We start from the raw sequence: 12,835 nt of genomic DNA on the forward strand, positions 1-12,835 counted from the left end.
CAAAGTGCAGCTAGCAGTCAGATGAAATAACCTGCAGTACTGCACTCTAACCACTGCGCCACCTCGGCTCTCTCTATAAAAGATCCTTTGAGCCTACATAGCACAAGAGAGATGTACTCCCTGGGCACATGAGTTTTGATCTTCAAAAGTTACTGTTAATCCCTGCCCACTGAGAAGATACCCAATAGCAATTTGAATGGGACACTGATGGAACTCTGGTTTCACCCATACAGCATCCTTGATCCAGCTTGTCCCTTCGGAGCTGCGTTGAAAAATACAAGCAACATCAGGATAGATCTGATTATACAACTCCCACATGTTTTCTGGTTACATTATTGGCCTCCCTTAAGTTGGCATTTAATGCACTTTAGGATATATTCATTGCTAGAACTCAAAGCTAATTATCTTGATTTGTTTAGTCTAGAGCCCCCCAACATTGGTCTGATTGTCGTCTTCTATCCCGAGTGTGGAATTTCATCTTGCTCCAAATTGTAATTCAGGATTTGCATCTGGATTGACCATTTCTGTTCTCCGTCCTAAACGCGTTTTGATGAGCTGTTCCTCACAATTTCATGAATGTAACATGAAACTATGGTTCACGGGAATGAAATTCATGTGTACATGGCCTAATAGAGAGAGGAGAAAATATTTCTTTTTTTTTTTTTAATGCGACGTGGGCAAGTTATTTTTAAGTAATTGAGATGTGAATTCCTCAGCTGCCTTCGAATATTACATACTCCAATAACAGACACACCCCTATTATAGGCTCATGTAGGCAGTTACAACACGAATAACGTTTAACATCGTGGAAAGCATTTGGCCAAGTTGTTCAATCTGACGGAAAGACAAGGGAATTTCAGCAAAACTCTCATGGGTACACTGTGCTTATAATTAGCGTGTGACCAGATGGCTAGGAAGTGAGTGCAATGTGGCTGTGCATGTGTGAATGGTTTTTTTTTTTCCTTCCATAATACAGTCCTTTTCCCAGGATTTTGCAGTCTTCCAGATGTACTCAAGTGCAGAGTCTCTTCCAAGTCCAGTTCAAGTGCTGATGACTTGATGGACACATCCATGAAATTCTCTTGACCACCCTAACAAAGTGGATGGATGTTGCCTTCACAAGTCTTCTTCCTGTTAGGCTTTTCAGGCTAAGGGGGAAAAATATAAAGAGTTGGGGAAGGGCAATTCCTTCTCTATGTGTTCAGTCCTGCATTTAAAATACGATACCCTCATCGTCATATTATTATGACGATCAATTATCAGCATGCAAGCAATGACAAATGTCTATAAATGAGTACAGGTAGTTCTTGACTTACAACAGTTTGTTTAGTGACTGTTGAAAAAAGTGACTTAGGATAATTTTTCCTGCTTTTGACCATTGCTCCATCGCCAGGATCAGGCGATCAAAATTCAGATACTTGGCAAGTGATCCATATTTATGACAGATGCAGTGTCCCGAGGTCATGTGATCTAGTGGTGACATTCATTTTTTTTTACAACTGGTTCTGTGGGCGTGGCTTGGTGGACATGGCAGGGGAAGGATACTGCAAAAATCTCCATTCCCACTCCACTCCTGGGGGATGGATATTGCAAAATCTCCATTCCCTCCTCACTCCTGGGGGAAGGATATTGCAAAATCCCCATTCCCTCCCCACTCCAAGGGAAGGATACTGCAAAATCCCCATTCCCTCCCCACTCCGGGGGAAGGATATTGCAAAATCTCCATTCCCACCGACTCCTGGGGGAAGGATACTGGAAAATCCCCATTCCTTCCCTAATCCTGGGGAAGGATATTGCAAACTCTCCATTCCCGCCACACTTCAGGGGAAGGATACTGAAAAATCCCCATTCCCTCCCCTCTCCGGGGGAAGGATATTGCAAAATCTCCATTCCCACCCCACTCCTGGGGGAAGGATACTGGAAAATCCCCATTCCCTCCCCACTCCTGGGGGAAGAATATTTCAAAATCTCCATTCCCACCCCACTCTGGGGCCAGCCATTGGTGGTATTTGCCGATTCTCCAAACTACTCAAAATTTCCGCTACCGGTTCTTCAGAACCTGTCAGAACCTGCTGAATTTCACCCCTGGTATGATTCCCTTTTGTGACCTTCTGACGAGCAAAGTCAATGGGGAGGCCAGATTCACTTAACAACCGTGTTACTCATTTAACAACTGCAGTGATTCACTTAACAAGTGTGGCAAGAAATGGGGCAAAACTCACTCAACAATTGTCTCACTTAGCGCCCATATAAATTCTGGGCTCAATTGTGGTCGTAAGTTGAAGACTACCTGTACTTTTTGAGGAATCAACAAAGATAAATTTCACTCAGCAAGGACAAATTTAAAATAGGTGGAGAATTAGAACCATGTTTCTGGCTTTCTCAGGACTGTAATTTTCTCAAGATTCATGCAGGACATTCATTTATTTACATTAAATGTATGCCTTTCCTATCCCCAATCTAAAGACTCTGGTCAGCGTGCAGTAAAACCAGCCTTAATACACAATTAAACCTCCAAACATCTGGAGGAAGAGCAATCATTTGAAAACAATAAAACACACAGAACCTGCCACTCACTCGATCCTAACCCCTGGGGGGAAAAAGCCAAATACTGGAAAATTGCAATAACCTTCTCTGTATGTTAAGATGTTTCTCCTTTTCCACATCTCAAATATGTACTTAAACTAAGCTATTGGTAATAGGTAGATTATTAATAATAGGTAAATATAAATAACCTAAACATGTATTTTTTTTTTAAAAAAAATTGCTGGTCAGCCCTAACCAGGTCACTTTTCGTAATACATTTCTGAAAATCTTTGCCTACCAATATGACTTTGCAATAGCAAAATTACAGTTAAGGTTAACCACCATGGATTGATTTTTTAAAAAAGGAGACCCGGGCCATTCTTTTCCATATGGTTCAAATCAGTTATGAAATGAATCCTGTAGGAATAATTTCAGATGTTGGAAATCCTTTAAATGGCAAAATCTCAAACAGATTTACTGTTTTCTTGTTTTTTTCCTCTTCTCCTCCCCCATCCCTCATTAAGAGATAGGCAAATCAGTAAATGAGCTGTTATTGCAAAATACTGGATATCAAGGTGAGATTCCCATAACTGCATTTTTTTTTTAAATTTGATTTATATGCCGCCCTTCTCCGGAGACTCAGGGCGGCTTACAATGCGTTAAGCAATAGCCTTCATCCTTTTGTATATTTATACAAAGTCAGCTTATTGCCCCCACAAACTGGGTCCTCATTTAACCTACCTTAGAAAGGATGGAAGGCTGAGTCAACCTTGAGCCTGGTGAGATTCGAACCTGCAATAATTGCAGGCAGCTGGTCATATGATGGTAGCATCTTTTCCTGATGACTTAAATCATAAATACTAATACATTTTCCCCTCCATCTATGAGGTTATCTTTGTATCTACACTGCACACCAGAATAACTAGAGACAAGAACAGTTTTTTCCCAAACGCCATCACTCTGCTAAACAAACAATTCCCTCAACACTGTCAAACTATTCACTAAGGCTGCATTATTATACAGTAAATGAAGGAAGACTCAGGTTAAGCATCCAACAGTAGGTTCTTTCAGAGCACTGGGGTCTGGATAGTTGCCCAAGAAGACTGGATGCTGATGCAAATTCTGACTATAGCTATCACATCATCGCTCATTTAAAAATGTAAAGACAGCCCTTTGGATGAGCTTGGGAGCCCATTTAATCCTTTATCCCATTCCAAATAGCACTGCTTGATGCTTCAGGAAAGCCCACAAGAAGGGTGTTATTGTTGGCCAAGAACCTACATCTGCATAATATCTGTATAAACACACCGTGCTACTTTTTACTGAATCAGACCAGTAGTTTATAGAGGCCAGTATTGCAGTTTGACAACCTCCCTCCCTCCTTCCCTCCTCCCTTCCTTCCACCCCTCCTTCCCTCCCTCCTTCCCTCCCTCCCTCCCTCCCTCCTTCCTTCCTTCCTTCCTTCCTTCCTTCCTTCCCTCTCATTCTCACTCTCACTCTCACTCTCATTCTTATTCTTATCTCCCTCCCTCCCTTCTCATTCTCATTCTCATCCTCATCTCCTTCCCTCCCTCCCTCCTTCCTTCCCTCCTTCCCTCCCCCCTCCCTCCCCCCTTCCTTCCTTCCTTCCCATTCTCATTCTCATTCTCATTCTCATCTCCCTCCTTCCCTCCTTCCTTCCTTCCTTTCTCCCTCCCTCCCTTCCTTGTTCCTTCCTTCCTTCCACCCTTCCTTCTCCTTCTCCTTCTCCTTCTCCTTCTCCTTCTCCTTCTCCTTCTCCTTCTCCTTCTCCTTCTCCTTCTCCTTCTCCTTCTCCTTCTCCTTCTCCTTCTCCTTCTCCTTCTCCCTTCCTTCCTTCCTTCCTATTCTCATTCTCATTCTCATTCTCATTCTCATTCTCATTCTCATTCTCATTCTCATTCTCATTCTCATTCTCATCTCCCTCCTTCCTTGTTCCTTCCTTCCTTCCACCCTTCCTTCTCCTTCTCCTTCTCCTCCTCCTTCTCCTTCTCCTTCTCCCCTCCCTCCCTCCTTCCTTCCTTCCTTCCTTCCTTCCTTCCTTCCTTCCTTCCTTCCTTCCTTCCTTCCAATTGGAGATGTTTAGCACAAAACCTGGATCTTCTTCACACATCTGCTTTGAATGAAACCGCAGAATTGCAAACCACAGAAGCTGATAAGTGATTAACAGAAATTTAAATGCTGGTGCTGACCTTGATAAAGATCATGCCAGCTCTTTGAAGTTGAGGAAGCTGGATATACTAATACCAGTAAGGACATAGCTCTAGCTCTGTGTGTTTGTTTGTGTGTGTGTGTGTGTGTGTGTGTGTGTGTACGTGCACACAAGAGAGGGAGGGAGGGTACATACCAGAGAATTTTTACAGCTGCATAATGCATTTTTGTATTTTGTTAAATAGATCCTAAATTGTTCTGGAACCCCCCCAAACTCTCTATTTAAGAGAATATTTTTTTAAAAACAGAGTTTTTAAAACAGAGTTTTTAAAAAGTTTTTAAGGTCCCCTCCATTGGCAGAGAGGAATTTCCCATCTTTTGCGTAAAATGAGGGCTTTAGAGGGCCAGTTTTTCCTTGCAGGCAGATCTATTGATGACATTTATGACTGACAATGTTTCTTGTATTTGGTAGCATTATAGGAAAGTGGCAGAGCTAATTCCACTTTTCACAATTTTCCAGTTAGGTTATTTAAAACAAACTAGGAAAGCAAACTATCTATTCAAGATGTCCAGATTTGCCAGCACAGAGAATATGTTCCTTTGTTTCTTTTGTTCTTGCCAAGAATCATCTTGGAAGATCAAACTAAGATGTGCAAATATTTATAAACACAGTCGATAAATGTTTATAGCTTTGATTGAATCCCACAGTACTGTCATTGGAGTTCTTTAGAATGGGAAAGTGGGACAACCAGCGAGGTTTCAGAATGATGGGAAGATGTCTGCTAGGAAATAGTTTCAGTAACAGCTCAGTAGTAAAATTACACATGTCATACAACAATCATCAGCAAATTTCTCAAATTGACTGATAAATGCCAAGAGAAAGATGAAACAATTCCCCAGGATTCTGAGAATAAATTAGAAAATTAGTAAACTCCTGTATCGCCGGGGAAATTGCATGGTACCACATTAGTTATGATGGCTGTAGCATGAGTTTAATACATGGAACTGCACAAGATCAGTATCCTTCTTGTAAAATAAACAGGTCTAGCAGAATATTTATTTAGCTGTGAGAAAAACAGAAGCAACTATAAAGCAAAAATCAAAATATTAGCATTGAAAATTTGTGGGGCAGACTTTGGCACACTCATTTACAAAAACTGGGACTGAGTATGTGAGCCAGTTCATTATTTTGGATTTATTTGCAGAGAGGCTAAACTTGTTAGCTTTCTTATTCCCAGACTCAAATGCATGCACCTTCTTTATTATTCGCCTCCCTTCTGATTGTCCTTTATGTCTTTGATGATGTAGGGTCTAAAAGTCAGGGGTGGGCTTCAAAAATTTGAGCAAGGGGTTCTGTGCCTGGTTGCTCAGTGGGCATGGCCATGGTGGGTGTGGCCTAGTTAGCCTCCTGCACCACGGCATGGGGGGGGGACTTTTTGCCCTCCCAGGGTTCTGGAGGCTTTCCTCGAGCCTCCGGGAGGGTGAAAATGGCCCCCCAGGCTCCGGAAGCCCTCCAGAGGCTGGGAATGGGCCTTTGCGAACTTCTGGTAGGCCTGTTTTTCACCTTCCATGAGCCTCCATGCGTACCTTACCTGCATCCAAAATGGGCCATGTGAAGCCTTCTGGGAGGGGTGGGATGGGCGGGGCCAGCCAGGAGTGGGATTTGTGGGTTCTCCGAACTGCACAGAATCTTAGCTAGAGGTTCTCCCAAACCCCTGCGAACCCCCAGCAGCCCACCCCTGCTAAAAGTAGACCTTTAGAAGCTAGACCAGTGTTTCTCAACCTTGGCAACTTTTAACTTTTAACTCCGAGAATTCCCCAGCCAGTAAAACAAACCAAGAGTTCTCAGTTTTACCCCAAGAAAAGGGAGACTATTGGTTGAAGATGGCTGATAAGACTTCCTTGCCGTGCTGAATGGAAAGAATGGATGAGGAGTTGGAAAAGGCCAGTTTGGCTGACAGCTGTCTTCATTTATGGTTTTATGCAACTGACTTTCTTTTCCTCTAAGGTCTTCTAATTGAATGCACAAAAGTGGGTTTTCCTACTTAAATAAAAAACAAAAGCAAAGGCTTCGGGCCTCCTTTAAACGAAAGGAGGAATATGTACCGTTGCTTGCATGCAACATTTTTTAAAGTGTAGACTCTACTAGTGGCTGCGCATTTAGATGTACTAGCATGCACTAAATTATTTTAGCCTGCCTTGGTTTGGGCAGAGGTTCAAATATGGTTCCATTGATTTTCTATCCCAGGCAGTTTAGTTTAAATGCAGATACAAAATGTAACGGAAGCATTTCTTATGTACAGTAGTGGCCAAAATTGTGGAAACCTTTTGGGAAAAGTATATTTTTGAGGTTTGATGGCTAATAACACCACTTTTGTTTGGAGTTTCAAGATAATCCTATTCCACTGCTGGAATGGCCTGGGAATAGCCCAGACCTTCACCCAATTGAAAATCTATGGAGACGACTAAAGAAACTTGTTAGTCAGAAGCGACCCAGCAATAATACCCAGTTAATAGAAGCAATCCTTCTAATAGCAAATTGTTCATAAAAGTTATTGCATTACATTCTTGATTAAATTCTCTTTCCATTGATATATAATTTTATGGTACTACTCCAAAAAACAGTGGTGGTGTTAGCTAGTTTTAGAAAATACACTTTTCCACAATTTTGGCCACTACTGTATAACTAAACATTTATGCTAGTGGATGCAGAGTCTCTCAAACTGGCCTTTAGCTGAGGTTTGCCAGATGAGGCTTCATAGTAGGAACAGGGTCTTAATCAGACCTATTGGTTTGGGACATACTAAATGGCCCCAGATGGAAGAATCTAGATCTCTTGTGGTTCTGAAACAGAGGTTAAACTACCACCTGCTAAGGACATAGTAACATAGATGTGCTTGAGTTTGTTCAGCTTATTGCTTCTGGCCAATGTTGTGATGGAAGGCTTCTACTAACTTTCTGTGCTGCTGGTTGAAAAGCTTTTAAGTAATGTGGCTTGAAATAAATTTACAATCTGTAATGAAGGTAGTCAGCTTGGGAATCATCCTGTAAGTTGGTACCTATAACTCTAAATTGGTACCTTCAGTGTCATCCACAACTTACATCAGGGGTCAGCAACCTGTGGCTCTGGAGCCACATGTGGCTCTTTCACCCCTCTGCTGTGGCTCCCTGTCACTCAAAATATGTATCACAACCACCAATGTGGGACACCCGCCGGCACATGATTTATGGAGCTTTTCAACCCCCGGTAGGCCAACCATGGATAAATCCAAGAAAAGAAAAGTTTCAGAAGAAAACAAAACGTTTAATTCAACTACATATGCTAGTTCTGTGGCTGCTCAGAAAATAGACAGGCATGGGAAGAGTTTTGTGGCTCCCGATGTTTTCTTTCCTGTGGGAAACAGGTCCAAATGGCTCTTTGAGTGTTTAAGGTTGCAGACCCCTGACCTACATTAATGTGGTTCTAGATTCTAGTTTTTAGACTGCCTCCCATGAGTGCTTTGAAATACCCTATGGTATTTCCTAACTTGGAAGCCTTCTTAGTATGTTTTTTATAGTATTTTATAGTATTTCTCCAAGAAATCCCTCCAGCACATATTTCCATGGTTTCCTGAAGATCTGTATGGAGCCACATGGATATAAGATTTTTCAGCCAAGATTGCAGGACAGGTCTCTCTCTCAACCTTGTGTGTGATAGCACAGGCTCTGCAGGAGAAAGCACTATGAAGATTGAAGTAAAACAATACGGATGCCATCTTCAGGCTTAGAAGCTAGAATTCCATTGTTGGAATCCCAGCTTTCATTGTTTGAAAGGATGCTTTGTTTGAAGCTTCATCATAATGAAGTATTTGCACCTCTCTAAGAACAAGAGTGGATTCAGGGTGAGTTAGCTTGAATGAAGCAGTGGTAGATTAGGAGAATAAAGACAGAATTCCCTCGTGTGAAAAGATTTTTTATTTCATGCACAAGGCCATTCTAGAAAGCAAGAACTTTCTAAAAGTACTTTTCATGGATGAAACTTTTCTAGATTGGTATCTGAAAAGGAGTTGAGGAGGAAATAAGTTTCTCTTTAAACTTATTTGCTTCTTTTGGCATTCCTTTGGTGTTTTCTTCTGAAAAACGTTGGAGCCTTTCCAGATCTTCCTCCAAGAAAAGTCTTCAATGGTACTCACTTGTTTTGATTTTGAAGACACGCGTGTCATTGGACTGATAGGTCCATGTCTGTTGTGGTCCGCCAGCAGCCTGAGGAGCTGGCAGCAGAATTGGACAGTGAGGAGTCTGGGGAGGAACATGGGCCAGTCCTGGAGTCTGGGGAAAGCTCGAATGAGGGCTCTGTGTCAGAAGCAGAGATGGGGCCAGGGCCATCTGGGAGTTATGTGCAGACTCCGGAGCCTCCAGAGTTGGACATCAGAGAGGCAGAGGAACAGGGGGAGCATGCGCAGAGCTGCCAGAAGGCAAGAACAGTTAAAACAAAAGGGACGACTCAGGAGTAAGGCCTGGAGATGATTGGCTCCTCTCATTGGCCCCTCCTTAAAAGAGGAGCAAAGGCATGTGGGCCCTTTGCAGAAAAGCAACGTTGTTAATTCTGTTCCCGGTCGGCATCTCTGTTTGATTCTGGACTCCGTGGGGCTTTGCCAAGTAGGTCTTTGGCAGAGGGTCAAGGGAGATAAAAGTTGGTGATTATCCCGAAGGACTTCTCCCGAAGCACTTTTTGCAACTAATTGGGACTCAGCTGTGAATGAATGTAATTCATAGCTGTTGCAATAAAAGAGGTTTTAATGACTCAGGAAGCCTATGTCACAACAATGTCTGGGAAAGTGTTCTCACCTAGAGTAAGTTTGGGTAGCTATTGGAGGAAAAACTTAGCACTACGAAGTTGCAGACCATACATTGACACCAGTAGGGGTTTGTGGGGTGTTTAGAGATATTAGAGGATGGTTGGATCATCCACATGGATAGAAGGATCTAAGCTGATCATTTGTGACTTTTTTTTAGTGAATCTGTTTATAACCATTACTTTCCTTTATATTTCTGTCTTTAGTCCGGTTTGATAAGGACACAGGAGAATGACTTCCTTATATCACCATTACCTCAACACCTAGCACAGGAACTTCACTATATGCCACCTGCTGGACACCATCCTCATGTATTGTATAAACGGACAGCTGAAGAGAAAGTGCACCGGCACAAAGTAGATCCAAATCTTTACCACTTTCCCCCTGACCATCACAGCAATCTCACTGCCCACAAGTATCACATTCCAGCTAACGATTACCACCATGGAAGGTTTCAAAAGCAGCATTTTTGTGGACGGCGCAAGAAATGTATGTAAGGAAACTTTCTCTTTCTCTCTGTCTCTGTTTCTCTCTCTCTCTCTGACATAATAGTCCGTAAGAATATTAAGTTCTTATTGTGCTCAAGATTTGCAGGCTTGATTCAGATGTGGAAGTATCCAAAGAGTCTGTCACAGATAAGTTTTTATCTTGGAATGGACCATTTCCAACAACTTCAGAAATGACCTAAACCTGAAGCACTTCAAACCCAACATGGGCCATTTGAAATGGTCTGTTTTGGGAGTTAGTCGTTTCTGTTATATGCCATATGGCCATAAATTTCTGTTATATGCCATATGGCCATTTTAAGAACAGAATGTTCAGAATATCTTTAAGTAGGATAGAGTGCTAGTGTCAATGGATACACGTAAGCATCTAATGAGCACATGAAGAACTAAATAATTGGGTCTTTTTTTTTTAGGATGCTAATGGGTCCATACATTAATAGTAGATACTATATCAGACTTCTCAACCTGATGTTCTTTGCAGATGTTAAGATTACAACTTCCACCGTGTTTCATCCAGAATGGTCAGAGGTGGAAGTTATAGTCCAGCTTCTATAGAAGGTTTCAAATTACAGAAGCTTATTCTAGACATAGGGAGATATGTGTGCTGAAGAACACATCAAAAGTTGATGGTGTTAACACAACCATATCATAACATTTAGCTTGTTAGTTCCCATTAAATATTTTTGAAGTAGTGACTTTTCTGTTTCATTCTTGTAAGATTATTGTGCTAAATTTCCTATAACACACAAATGTTTACTTGCCCTCTTCCCCCATGACTTTCAGCAGTAAATTGCAAGTAGTGTAATTTTAGTTGTGCTAAAGCATGATCTGACTGCGGATAATCAGATGTTTTCATACAGGCAATCCACAACTACAGAAGGCAGACATTTTCCCTGTAGAGATGCTTACATACAGCAGCGGGTTATTGCTTATTATATGTTTCATATTCTATGAAATCATTTCTTGATGAGATTTACAGTGACATGGAGAAAAGTATATGGTTAGTGTAGATTACAGTCTAAGAATTCCACCTTATAATAATATAATTCCTGATTTATTCATGTATTTCTATATAGAAATTAAATCATGATTCAGGGTCCTATCAGTTGATTCTACTTCAGCTTCTATTGGATAAAATTATATGGATAATCTTTTACATGTACAGTCTAGAGTTCTGGACAAATGACAGGTATGGATCAAGAATATCAGATCAAAATATGGATTTTAGGCACATACATGGAAGGCAGGGGAAGGGGCAGAGATATGAAACAGGACACCTAACATTTTCCATCAGTTGAATCCATAAATGGAATTTCAGTGCTTGCTTTAGGATAGAGAATGTTTTTATTGCTGCTATGAATTCCACAGATGGATGATTCTAAAATATGATTATGAAAACTAGGTTGTCAAATGTGAAATGAATTTCCCCAATCATATAGTGAAGGTGGCTTTTCCTAGACGTTAAGATTCTCAATATAAAATTAACAAAGCTCTTTCTTTCTTTCTTTCTTTCTTTCTTTCTTTCTTTCTTTCTTTCTTTCTCTTTCTTTCTTTCTTTCTTTCTTTCTCTTTCTTTCTTTCTTTCTTTCTTTCTTTCTTTCTTTCTTTCTTTCTTTCTTTCTTTCTTTCTAACAGACAGGTATAGAGGGATATGTTTAGCAATACAGTGTATGCTTTGATATTACTATTTTCTCTTTTCAATAATTTCTTTTTTCTTCTTCTTAATAGCAAAGGCAAGTCTAATCTCAAGAGAAGGTGGCCTGGAAAATTTGTTAATAATTAATACAATAATAACATAAATTGATACCTTTTCCTGATCTTATATGTCCAGCTGAAGAGAGCTTTAAGCCTATGCCTTGAAAATAAGCCATAATGCTTTTAGTGTCTATGGCCTAACTTCAATATAAGGGTCTAGTTTTAAAAGCTGTGAGAGTAGAAGATCATCTCTATGCTCTTTTCTAGACCTTTCCCTCTGCTTTCTTCTGTGCCTCTCTAGAAACTTTGGAAAAAGTGTGTATGTTTCCATTTATTTTATTTTTTGTAGCTATGTTTAGGCATACAACTGTTAATGCAAATTCAACAGATGTCTGCATCTCAGGGGTGAAATGCTCCCGGTTTGGACTGGATCGCCTGATCTGGTAGCGATGGCGGCGGGTGGTTCGGAGAACCGGTAGCAAAAATCCCTGCCCCCCCCCATGCCCAGCTGAGCTGCACGATCATCAGAGGCTTTTTTTTTTACTTTTAAAAGCATTTTTTCATCCGAAGAAAAAATGCTTTTAAAAGTAAAAAAAAAAAAAGCCTCTGATGATCACGCGGCTCAGCTGGGATCTTAAAAGCATTTTGAAAAAATGCTTTTCAAAGGCTCTGATGATCTCAGCTGCCTGATCATCAGAGGCTTTTAAAAGCATTTTTTTCTGCAACCTCTTCAGCTGAAGAGATTGTTTTTTACAACCTCTTCGGCTGAAGAGGTTGTAGAAAAAATGTTTTCAAAAGGCTCTGAAGATCCTAGCTGAGCCGCGTGATCATCAGAGCCTTCGGTAGAAAAAGGCTTTTAAAAGGCTCTGACGATCTCAGCTGAGTTGCCTGATCGTCAGAGGCTTTTAAAAGCATTTTTTTCTGCAACCTCTTCAGTTGAACAGGTTGTAGAAAAAATGCTTTTAAAAGTAAAAAAAAAAAAGTTTGCCATGCATACCCAGTCACATTACCCCCCCACCAAGCCAAGCCCGGTAGTAACAAATTTTACATTTCACCACTGCTGCATCTTTATATGTAGAGGCACTTCTGACTAAAAAAAAAGAT

The 12,835-nt window shown here is 40.9% G+C and overlaps 1 protein-coding gene across 2 annotated transcripts in view; it reads left to right on the top strand.

Moving 5' to 3' along the window:
- The window catches only part of ADAMTS18 (ADAM metallopeptidase with thrombospondin type 1 motif 18), a 98,614-nt gene that overhangs the window by 21,476 nt on the left and 64,303 nt on the right, over window positions 1–12,835 (top strand). The window contains exon 4 of one of the 2 annotated variants that reach the window (XM_070952820.1): window positions 9,737–10,019. In XM_070952820.1, the coding sequence (XP_070808921.1) occupies window positions 9,737–10,019 (283 nt within the window). Of the gene's footprint in view, window positions 1–9,736; window positions 10,024–12,835 lie in introns of those variants that run through there. The other variant, XM_070952821.1, reaches the window with a different exon arrangement.

The sequence above is a fragment of the Pituophis catenifer genome, unplaced genomic scaffold, assembly GCF_029215685.1.
Source record: "Pituophis catenifer annectens isolate HBS135680 unplaced genomic scaffold, rPitCat1.0.hap2 SCAF_13, whole genome shotgun sequence".
NCBI lineage: Eukaryota > Metazoa > Chordata > Lepidosauria > Squamata > Colubridae > Pituophis > Pituophis catenifer.